General features: G+C 37.0%; 1 protein-coding gene across 2 annotated transcripts in view; it reads right to left on the reverse strand.

Annotated features, from left to right (window-relative positions):
• AP3S1 (adaptor related protein complex 3 subunit sigma 1) overlaps positions 1-20,805 on the reverse strand; it is a 35,869-nt gene that overhangs the window by 3,662 nt on the left and 11,402 nt on the right. Inside the window, exons 4-6 of one of the 2 annotated variants that reach the window (XM_035309256.1) lie at positions 19,515-19,586; positions 7,115-7,222; positions 3,932-3,973 (exon numbers count right to left, since the gene is read on the reverse strand). In XM_035309256.1, the coding sequence (XP_035165147.1) occupies positions 3,938-3,973; positions 7,115-7,222; positions 19,515-19,586 (216 nt within the window). In that variant the 3' untranslated portion in view covers positions 3,932-3,937. The remainder of the gene's footprint in view (positions 1-3,931; positions 3,974-7,114; positions 7,223-19,514; positions 19,587-20,805) is intronic. The other variant, XM_035309255.1, reaches the window with a different exon arrangement.

Raw genomic sequence — 20,805 nt, forward strand, 5'->3', positions numbered from 1 at the left:
TTGAATTCCAATCCCTTCTTGAAGGGGAATGTACGGACCTAATACTAGTAGTATTACGAAAATTAAGTGTCCATAATCCGCAAACCTTAATCTGCAATATCTTAAAGATGCAGCATTAGATACTGCAATTTCTTGTTATTTAGTATGTTCAAAAACAGTTCAGAAGATATGTAGGTGTTTGTCGCTATCTTTTTCTGTTTGAGAACTTGGAGTTATTCATTTTTAAATGAAGAGTAAATACCACTGAATTTTTATCAGATAAACTAATAAATGCATTTCCTTTTTATTTGGTTCTATATTTTAAATTCTATATTCAGTAACCGAAGAAAAAATCTTGAAGAAAAACCAAAAATGGGCCAATGTAAACTGTTTTCCATACAGAAGATGAAAATACTAATAAAGTAGTAACAAAAGCAATGAATTATACAATTTGTAACTGAAAAAATGGGAAACCAGAAAAATACCAGAAGTGATGGACATGGTCCACACAAACAGGCATGGCTGGCAATTCAAAAGAGAGATGCCTTCTAGGTGACTAGGATGGAGATTCCTTACCCTATTTTAATGAAAGTTAATTATTCTTAATGGACAAATAGAAGTTTTAGTATAACTCGTCATTATTTTTACCTACCTGCAGCTATCCTCTTTACACAGACTTACAGTCCCTGCCTCCCGCCCCAATGGCATAGGACACAATGGAGACACAATTGAGAATTATTCAAAATACCACAATTGACATGACCCTTCCACCCCCCTATGTAGTCATGACTTCCAACAGTCACATTTCATTAGGATCATTTGAACCACGATCAACAAAGATCCCTAACAAAAGTACTAGGAACTTCAGTTTACCTCTTTTTTTATTTTTGGCAGCAACATTGTCTTTCACTACCATATACTGGAGTAGAGAATTTCAAACTGTTACAGTCTCTTCTCCCGTGATTTTCTATATTAAGTGGTTTTGTAATTCAAAGTATATATAATATGGACAGCAGAATGCTGTTTATTAAAACTAATGTTGATCATATAAAATTTAACAGTCATAATGTATTTTGACGTCAGAGCAAACAGTTTGTAAAAAATATCTAATAAAATGACTGAAAAGTACTTCAAAACTGGATACCTAATAAATTATTTCAAATGTGATTGCATTTCTTTTTAGCATGTCAGTGAACTAGTACATGGTCTGCCATATATCATCTTTTAGAGAAGGTGAACTATATTTACAAACACAACAGTTCTACATGAAATATTTCCAGACCAGTGTGCTTTAAGCAGTTTTATACTAACTTTAAACAGTTTTATAGAGGTACCTGATTAAAAGAGCCATCATTGTAACACTGCATTGGACATGTTTCAACTGCCTTTATTATAAAATAATTCAGCAAGTAACTTGGTGAGGTGCAAAGAAAAAACTGTTTCACTTGAAAAAAAAACAAAACACACAAGCTTTAAACGTGCAGTGAATGATGATGAATTGTCTGTCACAGCCAGCAAATGACTTAAGCAAGTGAAAATGATACTTTTTAAAACACATTAATGAATTTTCAGAAATACAGTACGAATTGCACACAGCTGGTATTACGAAGAGCCAATACTCCAGATTTTTTGTTTTTTTTTTGCCACAGCTGCTTTGTTTTCTCAATTTCATTACTTATCAAAGTTGTACTTGAATCTTGAAACACTCTATATTATCAATTTAGGTTCAGTTACTTCAAGAAATTATTGCAAACATGTTCATACACTTTTAGAGTGAAAAAGCAATTCTATAAATGCAAAACAACGATGCTATATTAAAGATTGAAATAGATGCATTTAATAACAAAACTTATTCTAATGGTCCTAGTCTATCAAGTGAGAAATATGAACTGTTGTTAGTTTACTTAGGTCATTTTTCATTACTGTAAGAATCAATTTCCTTTGTTATCATCACCGTTTCTTATAATACCCCAGTGATAACATTAAATGAAAGTAATCCCAAAAACATTGTTTTATTCAAAAAAAAAAAAAAAGAAACTCATATCATTTGGAAAGAAGATTAGAAGATTACATATCACAAATTTAGTTAATATGCATATACCCCCCAAAAAAAGGAAAAAGGAAAAAAGATTCAGACTGCCATCCCAAGCAACTCTACACAGAGCTAGCTACCACTAAAACATGTAAAAATATACAGCCTACTGGAAAACAAAATAATTCAGGCTAAAGCTTTGCAAAAGAAGCCACCCTTTTCCAGATATACTGGAGGTACAAGGACCTCTCTGCTGCTGGTGTTTCATACTAATGCTTCTTTCCAGAACAAGTATGACTTCAAAGCAGCAGGGTTATGAAAGAATGAAAAGATGCAATACATAATATAAAGGAATGATCATGTCCCCTGCTTATGAGGTTAAATAAATGAACATAATTAGAGAAAAAACAAAATGAAGTCTGCAAGTATCTCAAAATGAGGCCAAACAGATAAGAAGACTTAAGACGTACTCTTAGAAATTTTAAGCACTTGAATCACAAAGAGTAATGGATGGGAATGATTAATTATTTGTTTGTTTGTTTTTCATTGCCAGACCCAAAAATAAAAACAGAACGTGGGTGAGCAGAACAGAGAAAAAAAAAGTAGCTTTGCACAAATAAAAAAAAAACTAAAATCAAGCTCCCTACTGTTACCATGAAATACGTATTATATGTTACAAGTGTTGACATATTAGGCAGAGGAAGGTCATTTCCTTGATTTTCTTCATGTGCCATAACAACTCCAAATTTAGGTAAAATATTTCATACTACCCCAAAATATTTTTAGCTAATGCTTTAAAACTTACTGCTAGTAAAACCAACTACAGAACTGTATTTTCTAAGTTTTAAAGTAAGGTATTATATTACTCTTTTTTCCTGGAAAAATCATGTAAAAAGGCAAGAGCAAAGCTATTTATAAATAAAATAAACTTCATCTCCTTAAGAGACTAGCTATTTAAACTACCTACAGTTCAAAAACGTAGATACTTAAAATGAATGGAAATGAATTTTGAAATAGTGTAATTAACATTGACTGACATTCAAACAGCTGAGTTCAACTAGATGTCTCAAATAGCAAATGACAGGGGGACAATGACCATAAATTGAACTTCAAACATTTATTTTCCTCCTCCTTTTTCTATTCCTTATTAATATTCATGTTCAGTGACTGGGGTTACCAAGGTGTCTTCAAGCAAAATCCGATGGTTCATGGCAAGGGCAGCAAATGTACACCTGAAGTTTAGTACAAGCTTACTGCTCTTTCATTTTATGCTTGATACACTTAGTAATTGAAATAATAATTTTGATATTTCTACATCACCTTTATAAACTATACTGAAAATTTCATTTCACATGTATGAAACTGTTTGGATTTGTTTGTTTCCTTTTTTAAGTTTTGTTTACCCGAAACTTATTGTGAAACTTCACTTCTCTTTGCAAGCAGGTAAGTTGTTTGTTTTCATCTGGAAGTATTAAGTGGTACTAAGCAAGACATTTCTTACCTATTTTAGATTTTTCCAATCAGGAAGCTATATTGACTATATCATCACATTCTATTTTGCTACCTGTGTGTTCAATTTCTATTCAGATTAGTTTTGCATTTTTTTTAGAAAAAAATCATACAAGTTCATATTTCTTTGTTTCTTAAACAATGATACAAAGAAAAGTTAAATTCTAAAATGCAGGAAGAGAAATAAAATAAAAAATATGATGTCAATGGAAAGCTAGTAAAATACACTATAGCCAATAAAAAGATGAGGGAGCTACAAGAAGAAACTAGCACAAAAAGTAGGCTACAAGGACTAGTATGGGTATTTTTACACATAATTTTTGAGTCTGGCCTACATAATTTATTGCCTTTGACATCATTTTGCTTTCCCTTTTTGTTAAAAGTACATTTTTTTCTCAAAGTCAGCAATACCTTTGTCTACCTGTCCTGTCTGGGAGACTGAAAGATAAAGGTCTGTAAGAGAGAAGAATGAAAGAGCTAGAAAAGATCAGGAGGTTCGGAAAAAATGAGGTCCAACTTAAAAGTCTAAATCACAGGCAGTTGAACACTCCAAATAGAGAAAAGATTGCCCAGGTTTACCTACAATAATTCCAGAAGCTCTGGATAAAATCCCAATGACCCCTCTCCCATAAATTCCCTCCCTTAATCACAATGATCCTTTGGCTTTAGAAAGGTTGACCAGAAATCCATTCACAGATAAACACTAAGCTTTACGGTTGGGAGATACAGTAAAGACAACATTTTGCAGGGTACAAATACAATTTCCCTCTTAGCTCATCCACGCAACTTAAGAGCTGAATCAGAAATCAAAGCTAGGGGCTCAATCACAGTGATATAAACAAATAACCTCTGTTGAAAGGATTAATACTTTGAACTGATAACATTGTTCAAATATTCATGAATTAAATAAACACATTTTTTTCTCATTTGCTAAATTCCACATGAAAGCCTGTTTAGAAACCTAATATAAAACTAATCACATACTCAATGCCAAATGGCTGGATTTTGTGTATTAAGGGAAAGTTGGGTGGGCACACTGCAAAATTTAGAACGCTTCTGTAAATGGAGCTCACTTACAATTTCATTAGATTCATCATTTCAGCAGGCAATTCAAAAAGGCAATTCAAAATCCAAAAGGCGATTCAGCCTCAGCACAGCTAAGTTATAGATGCCACAACCATGACTGAGGTTGGAGAAGCGGAACAGACTAAAGCTTGAGTGCTGTGGCATAGGCGGCATAGTCCTATGAACTACAGCTGATATAACAATAATTTGTTTTTAAAATAATTTTTTTTTCTGATGAAACAAAACTAAGAGGATCCGCTAGTTTTGATTTCATAGTGACCAGCAATTAAAAATATTATTAATGAAGTTATTGCGGTTTTTGATTTACACGAACTGGATTTTCTTCTATCTTCTATCTAAATACATGTTTAGGAAAGACATATTGAAAGATTTACAATCTCAATCATAAAGACAAAAGGAAAAGAAATAGCAATCAGCAAATTTCTGAGGATATCCACGTAACAACCAATTAATGAGCTACAGAGATATTTATCAGGTATTGTGAACTATCTCAGTAACTGTTATATTTGAGAAGAGACAGTCACTCAATTTAAAAAAAAATCATTTGTGGTGAGCAGACTGTGAAATGTTCTACTCCATCCCAGTCACCAAGTGTTTAAATTTCTTACTGCTACTTCTTTACCTTCCATAATTCATTGCTGAATGTAAAAGAATAAATTGCTATTTGCTATTTTCTCTGCTTAGGTTCTGAGTTCTCCACGTTTTATTTATTTATTTATTTATTTATTCCCAATCTTCTACCATCTGATTTTCTTCTAAAAATACCTTAACAGAAAGAATGACTTACTGATGGATAATGGAACAGCAAAAATTGCAGCTGTCTGCACTGAATTGTGTTTCAGATGCCTAGTCAGAGACTGGTTTATAGTTGATTTGATTAACAGAACAAATATAATTAAGAAAAAACTTCTTCATTAAATGCTTTTAGGTGAAACTGATTCTGTGCATAACACATGGTAGAACACACTTGCTTAGTAAATTCAGCTTTTGGGACACTACACTACTCTTCCATCAATATATGAAAAATATATGTATACAGAAATTATTCAACTATAGCAGTAATTCATGAGAATAAATCCAAGTGTTCATCTCTATAAACAACAACTCATTTGGAGTTTGAGAAAGTGTTAAAACGAATGTACTGAACATCTTCATAATCTGTAATACAATCTTTCTGGATGTGTATTGCCATGCACAATATCCCATCAAACTGCTTTTTCCTGCTTTTCACACAGTGTTGTCCTGTTCTTGGGAACAGTTTGGAAGTTGTGTAAAATAGACAATTAAATGTATCAAAACACTCAAAATGATGCAGTGTGAGATTGCAGAATTAGGAGAACAGTATACATTTACCACAAAAAAAAGCTGAAGAATTAATTTCTCTCTGGTTTGTAAAATGTACTCGAGTTAAAACTAGGAAGCTTTCTGTGTCTTCCCCACAGATGTCATTTAGTTCATATTTATGCCACCTGTAATATTTCAATCCACTCAGCTGACCTCAGCTTTAGAAAGAGTCTCCAATTCAAGCAAAAGTTGGTTACAAATGTGAAAAAGCTCTGAAAATCAGATGATGTCATTCTGGTATGTTCTCTCTCTTATCAGTAAGAATTATAGACTTACTACTAGCATTTTAGCTTACATGACGAGTCTAGATATTTAAAAAAGTAGCATTCTGTCTCATAGCTAAAATAATTCAAAAATCCCTTCTCTTTCTAAATTTCTCTCCTAGACATTGAACAGTATTAAAGACAAGCATTTTAATATCCAGATTTGCACACTCCAAAGCTTGATGTGGAATTACAGGTATGTCTTGTCACTCTTTCACAAGCGTATATCTTTTCCACTTGACAAGTGGAAAAGAGATTTCCACAAGTTATGCAAGTATCCCTTGCTAATACTAATATGGGTATGTAGAAAATTCCATCTTCTCACTGGAATCTATTCAACCAATGACCAAATGTTCAGATTACCAATATAACAGAATTCATATTAACTTCAAATGGCCTAAAACTGGGTTTTACTTTCTATCAAGTCCATTTAACTCCAATTTACTATTTTATGTTACAGTGTTTTTGTGACACTTAATACACTTCAATTTATTTCAGCTGCCAGAAGCATACTAGCAGACAGGAATATGTTGTCTACATACTTTGGTTCTTCTGATTTCAACTGTTATAGTCATTAGTGGTTTCCAACAAAATAAATATACTGGAAATAAAATGCTTTCTGAAGGAGAAGCTTACGGAACTACAGATGTATCCCAATAGCAATGACAGGCACTGCTATTAGACACAAATAGCAAAAACTAACCAGCTCATCCTCTAAGCAATTATTACTTATAATGGAAGGTATAATATACTACCTTAGTGATACACTGTGAATTTTTAGCATTATAAGCAAGCAGCTCTATATAGTTTGCTACTGAAGAACAAGCCGCATTATATAGCATGCATTCACTACAGTCATTTTTTTTAGTTTAGACGCTACACAGTGCTGCTTCATTCTTACCTCAGATTTCTCCAGTTTATTCTGAGCATCAATCTGAGTGACAATTTCATTCATGTTGGTCTCCAAAACCATTCCACCCATGACCATTTCAGCCAATATATTATGGACCTAAAAAAGAATGTAAGGAAAAAATTAAATGTCCAATACATATCTGGACAGATGATGCCTAGGTTCATCAATCCAGGAACACATATATTCTGTAAATAAATTGACATAATTTCTTTAAAACAATTTGGGATGAAACGCTCATAACCTGCTGTTTGTTTCTGCAACATCCTCTTTGCTCCTAGTTCTTTTACAATTCATCATTTGAATTTTGCTTATCAATTTGCTTATCAATTTGCTTATCAATTCTAGGAGAAGAAACTGTAATTCATCTTTCTTTCAGTATTTAACATCTGTCCAAGGACTATGAACAAAAGTTCTAATTAGCAGCATAAGTTCTACAATATTAACAAATTGCTCGTAGTGGTGTAAAAACTACTTTGGGCTACATCTATGAAGGACAAGAGACTGAGTGATGTTCACCCATGGCTACCAAGACTAGGCTCTGGCACGGCTGTAACACAACCGAACGTACACAATACAAACACAGAGACGTCAGCATCTAGGATGGGGATTGACAGCCTGGACTCAAACTGAAAGACTGAATAAGCCAATTGGTGACGTTCATGAAATGGGTATGTCTAAAACTCCTCTTCCCTGTAACCCTGATCTCAGAAAGGGAGTCTTGGTTCACAAATCTGTTTTCGCATACTTTCTACTGAAACTTGAGTTAATATACAATGTAAAATATTGCAACCCCCAAAACACCTAAATTGTCACCAAAACTTCAACCTTGGATATAGGGAGGGCAGACTTCCGGCTGCTCACAGAACTACTTGATAAGGTCCCCTGGGAAACTGCTTTTGAAGGTACTGGTCAATTTTTAAGTAAGAGCACAGGAACAAGCATTTTCAAATTGTCAGAAATCAAGCAGGCACAAGTGGCCTGGCTGAGCAAGGATCTTCTTCTAGAACTTAGGCAGAAAAAAAAGTGTACAGCCATTGGAAGTGAGGTCAGGCGACACGAGAGGACTAGTAAGATGCTGTTTGCCTTTGAATGGAGAAAATTCATGTGGCCAAGGCTCAATTAGGGTTGAAACTGGCCAGTACTATGGGGAACAATGAAAAGGGTTTTGTTGCTGTTGCTTTTTAATATGTTAACAGCAAAAGGAGAACCAGAGAAAACATTGTTCCGATACTTGATGAGGATGGTCACCTCACAAATAGAGATGTAGACAAAGCTCAGACATTTAATACCTTCTTCACTTCTGTCTTCAACACCAATGATGGGCTCTGGGATCCCAGGCTCCCTGAGCTGGAGGACCATGACTGCAGTAACAACAAACTCCCAGCCAAGCCCAAACTTGTGTGGGAATTGCTGCTCCTGCTGGATGCATGTTAATCTATGGGGTCTGATGGATTCGTCCCAGGGTACTCAGCTGACTGATGTCCTTGTAACACCTCTCTCCACTATTTTTCAATGGTCTCGGGAATCTGGAGAGGTCCTGGTTGTCTGAAGGCTGGCAAATATTGTTCCATTTTTCAAGGACAAGAAAGATCCTGGTAATCACAGGCCTTTAAGTCTCACTTTAGTGTTTGGTAAAATTACGTGGAAAATTATTTTGGGACTTACTGAAAAACACCTGAAGGACAATGTAGTCATTGCCCACAGCCAACACAGGTTCACGAAGAGAAGTTTCTGCTTAACAGCCGTAACTTGCTTTATGAAAAGGTCACCCATCTAGTTGATCAAGATAAGCCAGCACGTCACTTTTTGGATTTCAGCAAAGCTTTAGACACTGTTACTCACAGTATCCTTCAGCACAAAGTGTCCAGTTAGATAAAAACATAATATATGATCAATTGGCTGGCGGGTTTGGCTCAAAGGCTTATAGTAAATGCGGTTACACGAGGCTGGCGGCCAGTCACTAGTGTGGCTCCCTAGGGCTCCGTTCTAGGGCCAGTTCTCTTTAATGTTTTCATAAATGACTCAAATGTACGATTAGAAGGTGTTTTCAGTAAGTCTGCAGATGTCACTAAACTGGGAGGAGCTGTTTACTGCACTGAGAGCAGACAGGCCTTGAAGAGGTATCTTGACAAATTAGAGAGCTGGGCAATCACCAACAGCATAAGAAGTGCCAGATTCTGCAGCTGAGACAGGGCAACGCTGGCTATACGTAGAGCCTAGGGGACGAGAAGCTGGAGAGCAGCCCTGAAGAAAGAGATCTGGGCACTTCAGTTGACAGCAAGTTGAAATGAGCCAGCAGCGTGCCCTGGCAGCCAGGAGGGCCAACCCTATCTGATGTGCATCAGGCACAGGACTGCTAGCTGGCTGAGGGAAGGGATTGTCCTGCTCTGCTCTGTACATGTGCAGTCTCACCTCAAGTACTGTGTGAGGTTTAGGGCACCACAGTATAAAAGAACAAAAAGCTATGAGAGAGTATCCAAAGGAAGGCTACAAAGACGATTAAGGGTCTGGAGGGGAAGACGTATGAGGAGTGGCTGAGGTCCCTTGGTTTGCTCAGCCCAGAGCAGAGCAGGCTGAGGGGAGGCCTCATGGCGGCCTGCAGCTCCCTCACGAGGGGAGCGGAGGGGCAGGTGCTGAGCTCTGCTCTCTGGGGACAGGACCCGAGGGAACGGCATGGAGCTGGGAGAGGGGAGGGTCAGGCTGGGTGTGAGGGAAAGGTTCTGCACCCAGAGGGTAGTGGGGCACTGGGACAGGCTCCCCAGAGCAGTAGTCACAGCATGAAGCCTGCCAGAGTTCAAGAAGCATATGGACAACATTCTCAGACACAGGGTCTGATTTTTGGGTGGGGCTATGTAGAGCCAGGAGTTGGACTCAGTGATCCTTGTGGCTCCCTTCCAGCTCAGGATATTCTATGATTCTATCATTCTGTGTTTCTGAAGACATGGAACATATGATCACTTTTCTGAGATAAATACATTGTACCTGATACTTCAAAGCATAACTGTGCTATTATTTTGGATATGCATGAAGTTTCCCTGTGAATTAAAGGTAAATCTCTAAATCAAAGATGAGTTGAGGGTAATATATTAAAAACTACCACACTTCCCACTTTTGTGACATACCTCATTAGTATATTTCACAAGAAAGCAGCTCTCATCTGTCTATTGCTGCTGAGTAAAGATTTAAGAATCATATATTTATTAGAAAGATTAAAAATCCTTAATAAACCACTTGCTTCACTCCTAGCATGTATATATTCCTCGCAAAATACCAAACTGGTAAGCATAATATAAAAGTGATGCTAATCAATCAGTTCTCCTGTTTTGCAATGAGGTGAATTTAAAGGTTTTCTAGCATCACAATCAGAAAAGATACAAACATGGTAATCTAGCATTAATATATTCTTCGCTGACAATCCAAATGCATTGAAAAATGCCACCAATAATTTACTTCCTTTTATTGAAGACTAGTTTTTACTTATTGTATAAAGAAACAGTTGACAGCCCTAAACAAACAGGAGTTGCATACACATTGCACGGGCTACCTGCAATACCAAACACCTATGTGAAGTTGCATTTGGCTACAAATTTGCAAAGTATGATTTCATAGACAACTGATGAAAGATACAATGCATTCAACAGAATCAACTGAAAAGGAAACTGCTCTTTCAGTCAGTTCTCAATTTTACTCATAGAAGAGGCTTGATAATACAAGTTGATGATGCAAAATATTGACTTAAGATATTGTTAGTATGAAAAACAAAATATCAAAGATATTAATATGGAAACCATTATAAACACATAATATTAAAATGGATACAGATATAGCTTGTTTTTCTCCTTAACAAGTAACACAGACCATGTTTAGAAAACACTACATGTGTGCATGGTGGTCATAAAGCCTGCCTACTTTAAAGTGGTCTACCAGAAGATGATACAGAATCAGAGTTCTAAGTCAATCAACAAATCAAGTCAATCAGTTTGGCACTGTCTCCCACAACATTCCCCAAGACGTCCTTATCTCGAAATTGGAAAGACATGGATTTGATAGCTGGACCACTGAATGGGTAAGGAATTGGCTGGATGGTTGCACCCAAAGAGTTGCAGTCAACATCTCAATGTCCAAATGGAGATCAGTAACAAGTGGTGTTCCTCAGGGGCTGGTCTCGGGACTGGTACTGTTTAACATTTTTGTCAGCGACAGGGACAGTGGGATTTAGTGCACCCTCAGCAAGTTTGCCAATGAGACCAAGATAAGGCCTGGGGGTTGGAGTTAGATGGTCTTTAATGTCCCTTCCAACCCAAACCATTCTATGACTCTATGAATTTAGTTGTATTTCATTTCATCAACCATTTACCAAGAATTTTTCACAGATTATGTAAATAGTGTTGTTGTTTTTTTTCCTAGTTTCTGAATGTGCATTGTACAGACTTATGGTAGGACTAATACATAATTCATGTCTCCCTACACAAGTCAGGGAGAAATTTTCAGGTTAGTCTTACCTAAGCCCAGCATTAACCATATATTAAATTGTTCTTTTCCTTCTCTCAATAGAAATACAGCATAAGAGTGTAAATACCATCACTTACTATTGCGTATCACAGACCTGAATTGTATTTTCTTTTTTAAAATGTACTTAGCTCTAAAACAACAAATACAGTCCCTACCTTTAGACTTTACCATACATTTTGCTCTCTTTGGCAGACCTGGTGATGTCAAGAAAGAAATTCCACTGTAACTTTAGCCCAAACTAATATCCTTAAAATTCAGACTCTATTCACTTTAAAGCCAAGGAAGGTGGAAGCAAAACAATATTTTCATCACTGAGGAATACATTTTAACGTAGCAGACACCTGAAACTGCATTGGTAAGTACATGAGAGACTAAATTCCAGCCTACATCCTGGTGAGGAAATGAAATTTAATTTCCTCTTAATATTCCTGACATCTTTGGTAAGTTCTAGAACTTGGCCTTTCTTCTAAAGCATGGGAATAACTCGTAAGTATTTCTGACAGAAGAGGGAAGAAATGACACCTCTTATTTTGCTGGTCAGCAGAGAACTTCACAGAACAAGCAATGGAAGTCTAGCAGAACAGAACAAGAACACAGATGAGCAGTTCTTGGTCTTTTCAGATTTTTCATTGTTGTTCAAAAAAATAAAAGTGAGTCATGATATTACTAAGAAATACCTCTTTTCTCAGACAACTTGTTTCAAACAGCTTACTGATATGACATCCTGAGAAGCCAAACTGAGATAACAGATTGAATTTCATATCAAGTCTCCAAAATAACCGAAGACAGTGAATATCTGATCTTGCTTTCACAAATGGTCTGGTTTCTCTGCAGTAGATTACAAGGTATATTTAAAAAATAAGTCTAATTCAATCATGCCAGTTTTGGTGACTATTTTTGCCTCCTAAAACACAAAGGTAAGCAATTGCAGTCCTGTCAGTAATAATAAAGATTTTTTTCTTCTTCTTCTAGAGTGTTGGCATGGTAAACAAGCAATGCATTAGGGTACATTTAGAATACTATGTCCAGTTCAGGGATTAGCCAGTGCAAGAAAGACATCGTTAAGTTGGGAGTCAATTCAGCAAATTATTATTATTATGTAATTGTAAGAATGAAGAAGCTGAGCCATTTTTCTATTTTATAACTTGTAAAGAGAAAAAAAAAAAATGTTTCTTGAACACATAGTCCACTTACAAAAAGATACAGCCCAACTGCAACAACAAACCACGGCAACTGCTACATGACATAGAGAAACAATTTCACTTAAAAGGTTAGGCAAATGCCTCTCGTCAAAGCATTGCCCGGGCAATTGCCCTTTATATAAGAAGGCCACAACAGGGAAGCAAGGTACAGATAAAGAAATAACTGAAAACTTATCCTGCTTATGTTGGATGCAGTGAAAAAGAATGAATACAACAGCTTCACACCCCCACACACACACTCATAATTGAAACAGTAATGTTTGTAAATCTGAACACACAATTAGCATTAAAGACAGGCAGAAAAGCAGGCATATTGTTTCTTTTCTAAAACAGACTAATATACAGATGAAACCACAATATTCTACAATGCATCAAAACATTAAGAAAACACCTTCCTCAATCTTTATAGTCATAAAGAAACTAATTCTTTATTCGAGCTTTTGGTGCTTTACAGGATTGCTCTATTATCATTATGATCTCAAAGTATTAAATACGCAGTTCAGATTAAAGCACCATGAATTACTGCTGAACAGATGATTCAGTATTTCACATTTGGTGTTTCACATTACAGAATATGTTCATCATAACATTTAACTTTCACATTTTTTAAAACAATTTGCATGTTGGAGAGCAAAAATTACTACTTCTGCTCATGGATGCTTTAAATACATTAATCAGATGCAAAATCCATCCAGCACTTTATCTAGCTCTAAAAATTCATCAGTTAACGCTTAAAAAAAATTAGGCAAGAAATCTGAAAAGTACTCTTTATCCTGATATATTCTCTCTCCTTTGAAATATCTCCCATGTAAGGATTCCTGAAACACAGATTATTTGTTGTTTGTTGCTGAATTCTTGTATTTTACAGCCCTTTTCAGATTTTTCTTTTGTTAATATGTCTTATCACTTTTGAACCTATTTATAGTATTATTGGTAAATCCAATAAAATGGGACAATTTTATGGGCATTCCATAATTTAATTATAAATCATGAAAAATACATTTTCTTTGTTTCAAACTTATTTCCTGCAAATTTTAACTGATACGCCATTGTTCTACTGTTTGGTTGGTTGGTTTTTGCCAATGATAGTTAGAATCATAGAATATCCTGAGTTGGAAGGGACCCTTAAGGATCATCAAGTCCAACTCTTAGTTGTTCTTCATCTTCATCTTCATCTTCAGATGTTCTTCATCTTCTTAGTTCTTCATCTTCTTCAGGCCTTTTAACACTTTATTGTTAATGGTTTTTCCTTCTCTATTTCCAGTATCTTGAATATTTAACCTCTTCCTTCAAGAGGTTCCCTCTTGAAAAGGTTCAATGGTTTTAATTATGCTTCCTATGTTTCTCTCTAATTTTATCCCCACTTTTAGTATGCAATATGCAGTCCTAACATGAAGTATTGAAAAGCATTTATAAACCATGGATTGACACAGTGATTAATGACATTTTTTTCTGTGTCCCATTTTAAAGGGATGCTTTTCTAAATAAGAAAATACAGATGTTTTTAGTTGTTGATCTGAAATTGAAGGAAATTATGGTTATAACCAGTAATACTATGCACATATTGTAATGGACTTACTTCCCTTCCGTTAAATACATTGCACAAATAAAAGAGTACTAGCAAAAATTTGTCCAGGTACAAGCAGTAGCAAGACTAACATTTTTAGAATTAACTACTTTTTTTGTCCAAATGTACAAATACGCTTCACATTAGCAAATACAATTTTTTCTCAACTCTACTTAAAAATTTCACTATTTTTTCTACAGAAATAAAAAAGCTCTAAGTTGAAAAGGAATTAAGTGGCAATGAAGTGTAAAATACTGCCTGTTTAAATGAAAGACTGAAGGTACATGGAATACACATCTCACATTTATGAAATCTCCATCCTTTACTGGATGCGGGGGGAAACTTAGTTACAAGAGATGAGGAAAAGGTGGAGGTGCTTAATGCCTTCTTCGCCTCAGTCTTTAGCGGCAATACCAGTTGTTCTCTGGATACCCAGTACCCTGAACTGGTGGAAGGGGATGGGGAGAGAGATGTGGCCCTCACTATCCATGAAGAACTGGTTGGTGACCTGGTACGGCACTTGGATGTGCACAAGTCGATGGGGCCGGATGGGGCCACCCAAGGGTACTGAGAGAACTGGCAGAGGTGCTGGCCAAGCCGCTTACCATCATTTATCAACAGTCCTGGCTATCGGGGGAGGTCCCAGCTGACTGGCGGCTAGCGAATGTGACGCCCATCTACAAGAAGGGCCGGAGGACTGACCCGGGAAACTACAGGCCTGTCAGTTTGACCTCAGTGCCAGGGAAGCTCATGGAGCAGATTATCTTGAGAGTCATCATGCAGCACTTGCAGGGAAAGCAGGCGATCAGGCCCAGTCAGCATGGGTTTATGGAAGGCAGGTCCTGCTTGACGAACCTGATCTCCTTCTATGACAAAGTGACGCGCTGGGTGGATGAGGGAAAGGCTGTGGATGTGGTCTACCTTGACTTCAGCAAGGCTTTTGACACCGTTTCCCACAGCATTCTCCTCAAGAAACTGGCTGCTCATGGCTTGGACTGGCGCACGCTTTGTTGGGTTAGAAACTGTCTGGATAGCCGGGCCCACAGAGTCGTGGTAAATGGAGTCAAACCCAGTTGGAGGCCGGTCACTAGTGGCGTTCCCCAGGGCTCGGTGCTGGGGCCGGTCCTCTTCAATATCTTCACTGATGATCTGGATGAGGGCATTGAGTCCACCCTCAGTAAGTTTGCAGATGACACCAAGTTAGGTACGTGTGTCGATCTGCTCGAGGGTAGGAAGGCTCTGCAGGAGGATCTGGAGAGGCTGGACTGATGGGCTGAGGTCAACTGCATGAAGTTCAACAAGGCCAAGTGCCGGGTCCTGCACCTGGGGCGCAATAACCCCAAGCAGAGCTACAGGCTGGGAGATGAGTGGTTGGAGAGCTGCCAGGCGGAGAAGGACCTGGGAGTGATGGTTGATAGTCAGCTGAATATAAGCCAGCAGTGTGCTCAGGTGGCCAAGAAGGCCAACAGCATCCTGGCCTGTATAAGAAACAGTGTGGCCAGCAGGGCTAGGGAGGTGATCGTCCCCCTGTACTCGGCTCTGGTGAGGCCGCACCTCGAGTACTGTGTTCAGTTTTGGGCCCCTCGCTACAAGAAGGACATCGAGGTGCTTGAGCGAGTCCAGAGAAGGGCTACGAAGCTGGTGAGGGGCCTGGAGAACAAGTCTTACGAGGAGCGGCTGAGGCAGCTGGGCTTGTTCAGCCTGCAGAAAAGGAGGCTCAGGGGTGACCTTATCGCTCTCTACAGGTACCTGAAGGGAGGCTGTAGCGAGGTGGGGGTTGGTCTGTTCTCCCACGTGCCTGGTGACAGGACGAGGGGGAATGGGCTTAAGTTGCGCCAGGGGAGTTTTAGGTTGGATCTTAGGAAGAACTTCTTTACCAAAAGTGTTGTTAGACATTGGAATGGGCTGCCCAGGGAAGTGATGGAGTCACCATCCCTGGAGGTCTTTAAAAGACGTTTAGATGTAGAGCTTAGGGATATGGTTTAGTGGGGACTGTTAGTGTTAGGTCAGAGGTTGGACTTGATGATCTTGAGGTCTCTTCCAACCTAGAAATTCTGTGATTCTGTGAAAGAGGTTAGACTGTTTCAAAATCTGAAATTGCTACTTTGTAATAATAATTTTCAGGTGTTGTTACAAAAAAAAAAAAAAGTCAAGAGCACTTCCCACTTTTGTTCCAGGCTCAGTCTAAAAGCATGATTTTGTGCATTAACAAGAGTGGAAAAGCAAAGCATTAAGAAAGAACACTACTCCCAGGCATATATTTTCTTGCCTTCAAATTGCAATCAGATTCTGAAGGTTTCACTGTTCTGGCCAGATACTACACTCTCAAACGAGATCATGATATTCTCAAGGACTTTTCAAGAGGTGCTAAAAAGTTGTGGAAAAATAGAAGTGTTTCCTTACATCTCTACCTGAATGTATTCTCTTATATGAGTTGTAAAAAATGCTTAAGACTGTGTTCTGTGATGTCTTTTCCAGCAGAAAGTGCTACATGCCTGGACTCAGTATGTACAGGACTAAAACAAACTGCCACTACTGTATAAAGTTTCACTCCAGTTACAGCAAGCTTTTTTTCTTATACATCTGATATGAAAAAGAGAAGCCTAATTGTCTCCTACAGAAATTACTCTTCCCCAGCACCTTCAAGTCATCTATGTTACGTAAGGAAACTCATTCCCTCTTATATTCTATTCTCCAACTGAATTTCTAGCACTATACCAATACTTGTCATGAATAAGCATTCCTCTTGGCTCTGCGGGAATCTTTTCATGATTGGGTCCTGAAAAGGGATATTCGTGTAAAAATGCCACCTAAAAAGTTCAGCTGCTAAAGAAGCAACAGTCAAGCTGCTGAGTTTATGTGGTTTAAGTCTTTCATATGCTACATCATTTCTTACAATAACAGTAGTTCTTGTTTTTTTAGGCAGTTCTAGCGAAGAGATTGGAAGAAGTCACCTTCCACAACTCAAGCACAGAAGACACAGATCAACTTTTACCCAAAGGAATTAGTTAACCCTCACAGTTCTTAACACCAGACCATGTAAAACAATATTTGACATGTTTCACCCCAAACAGCTACCACACATAACAAATACATAACATAATTAAGATTCCACCTATAACCAACATCCACCAACAGTTGCTGTTTTTTTCCCATTGCACACTTGAAATTTATGAGCAAGCTATATCACAAATATCTGACAAGAGAAAAGTTAACATATAATTCAGAAGATTCAATGCATTTTGTCTCCTGACAAGCTGACTTGATCAGCAGTCTAAAGAGAAATTTCAGCTGTAATGTTATTGTCTTGCTCATACACACACCCCTTTGTTTTCTAATACACATTTACAAGAATACTAATGAACTTAAACTGTATCAGAAACATTTTTTTGGATCCTATATAATGGTATACATCTTACAAACCAGTAACACTGGAAAAAAAAAGAATGGAAATGACATCAGATTAAACGGAACTGTACAACTAACGTTACTGTATTGTTGGTGATAGCCTTGCATTACCTGCAGTTCAACTTTATGTATTGTATTCTCTTACAGACTTATGCTCAAGTTAAAAATCACTGTGTTGGTAAATGCTATTTTCAAAAACTTTTGAACTCAAGGTTCCACTGAGCTTTTATTTTTGAAATGGATTACTCTTACTAATTTACCTACTTAGGTATAGAGGGTTCACATTTTCCTCAGTTTAAAATTCTAGCCTTAACATTTAATGGGATTCTCCTGCATTTTCTTTTATTTTTACTAAATCTAATGAAATATTTCACTGTTAGCTTCCCTTTGACAATTATTTTTCACCAAGAAAATATAATCTCATTATTAGTAACTTCTGCACCTAGTAACTTACACAATACAAAGTAAAATATAGTTTCAGAAATTTAACATGGAGCACCTAAAATTTTCTGCGTTTTCTTAGAAATATGTTTCTCCTGTAAAACGTAAAAGGCTACCTACATCAAGGAATGTTGCTGAACGTAGCATGCTACAGAGCTAAAGCTCGGATTGCACAGCAGCCACAAAGTATTTTGCAGCTTAAGCTAAAGCTCAATCTCCTTGCCACAAAAGTATTGCAAGATTTGGGTTCTTTAAGCTCAGAAGCTAATATATAAGCTACTCATTTTATAAGTGTTTTTGAACTTTAGCCTGTCATTTTGGAAACAGCCAAGGTGTTCCAGGCAGGCTGGAAATCCTAATGACTTCTCACAAATATGTTATCAGTTCAAACACTTACTCAAGGTCATTTGCATTTCAGTGTCTGGTCAAGGTACAATTGTTTCTTCCATAAAGAATTTCCTGATTTTGAAACAAATTTAGTCAGTTGAAGGGGTTATTTCAGATATTTGTTACTATTTGAAAATGACTTCTAGTAATATTTATCTTATTTTCACGTCTTTTCCTGCTAATGCAAAAAGATGTTCACAGATGGGGAAGGCAGTTGCACAGAAAGTAATCACAGGCAGAAAAGGCAACTGAAGGAATAAGTATGATCTCTATATATTCATTTCTCAGCAATTTAGGTATTACTTATACCAAGAAGTGGCAATGTCTTCTTAAATAAAAATTACTATAATAGCAGGTTTTCTCAGAACTAAATTAGTAAATGAAGTACTTGATAGCTAGGAATATTCAAAGAAGATTGTTTTTAAATTCTTGAAGAAAGACATAATGTCTGAGATTTAGGAATGATCCACACAGCATTTAAGTTACGTAAACATCATATTTGAAAGGCAACTGCCAGACTTAACAGGAAAACTGCAACACTTTAAATTCTCAGTAATATAACACCTAAACATAAACAAAATAGAACAAACTATTTCTTGAAAATTTTTCCTACTCTGATAAGTAAAAGCAATATTGAGCTGTCTCCAATTTTACATGCAATAACACCACACAGAACTCCCAAATACATTATTTTTTATTTTAGGAAGGTGGGCTCCCCCATAGCTTTCAAGTTTTAAAACTAACACCTTTATAGAATCTGTCTTGATTTCACTGACAATAGAAGTAGAATCACTGCAGATTTTAATACCAAGTATTGGCTGAACCAAACATTTCACTTGGCAAGAAATAGTACAGGAGCTCATCACAGTACCTTGTCCACATGGAAAATTAAATCCAGTTCACAGACATTTTCGAAACATTTGTCTAATGTTTCCACAAATACCTGCAGATAGGAAAAATAAAAACTAAGGTCAAGCTTTAACATAAACTCGATAGACCCATTATGTCTGAGGTTCAACAAAAGCAAATACAGAAAATAAATAAAAGGCTGATTTTAAGACATTAAAAGCATCCACAAAAATTAGGTGGTTATCATTATTATGTTAACAGAATGTTATTTGTAGTTGGAAAAACTATGCACAAGTTATTTTATGTCGTAACTGCTAAAAAATCACAAACAGTTGTGAGAATAGTTGAATCTTGAAAAAACAGTAACACCAACTATGCTACAATTTTCTCAGCTGTCATTCCAAGCTTTCCTTCTCGTTTCCTTAGAATGCAATTATTAAGCAAAAATACACTGTTTTTTTCCACTGTTGTTATGTTTACCCATTACTACATTGCAGGCATCTCCCAGTTACCAGTCTAAAATCAACTCTCCTACACAGAGACACACATTCAATGCAAGATGTCAGCATTATGACTTCTGGGAACAGTTCAGGGAACAACACAGCAGCTATTACATGGTTCAGACCTGCTGAATTCAGGAAGGACCAAGGTGGAAGTTATGAGCCTTAATGTCACACCTGTTGATCCTTTCAGGCATACCACCACCTAAACTCAAAGAAGTCCAGCAGTTTCTACCAAGGCAGAAAACCCCTCCCTGAATCTAGAACATAAGTGCACAGGGCAGGAAAATCCAAGCAGCTGTTCAAGTCCAACCAAGTCCAATCTCTGCTAGCTATGGGCTGTATGTTACTGCTCTGGTACCTCCGAACAGAACCCTTGGCAGGCACGCTAGCCAGTTCCAGGCCTCTAAGATAATCCCAACCCCCCTTTAGGCCACATAATGAAAAAATGAGTACACTTTTCAAAATCAGAAAGAACTTCTGTAAGAATTTACAGATCATCCATTAATGACTAGTAAATAAACTGCAACCTGTGGAAAATTTAAATTCATTTTCCTATATTTCAGCACTGTTCTGTCACAATATGCATTTAATACTATTTCTTAACTTGTCACTGCATGTAAATTATTTTTCACAATTCTAAACTCACTCCCAAAAGCAGGAGTATGGTAGAAGTTAAGAACCTGTTTTTGATTCTCTGCCTTTTCCATGTGGTTTATTAATTCCACCTTAGTCTTCAAGAGAAACCAGATTTCAAAATGCCTAGGCCCAAAGAAATTGAAATTTCTGCTGACATCTCCTACTGACGAAAAA

The sequence above is a fragment of the Oxyura jamaicensis genome, chromosome Z, assembly GCF_011077185.1.
Source record: "Oxyura jamaicensis isolate SHBP4307 breed ruddy duck chromosome Z, BPBGC_Ojam_1.0, whole genome shotgun sequence".
NCBI lineage: Eukaryota > Metazoa > Chordata > Aves > Anseriformes > Anatidae > Oxyura > Oxyura jamaicensis.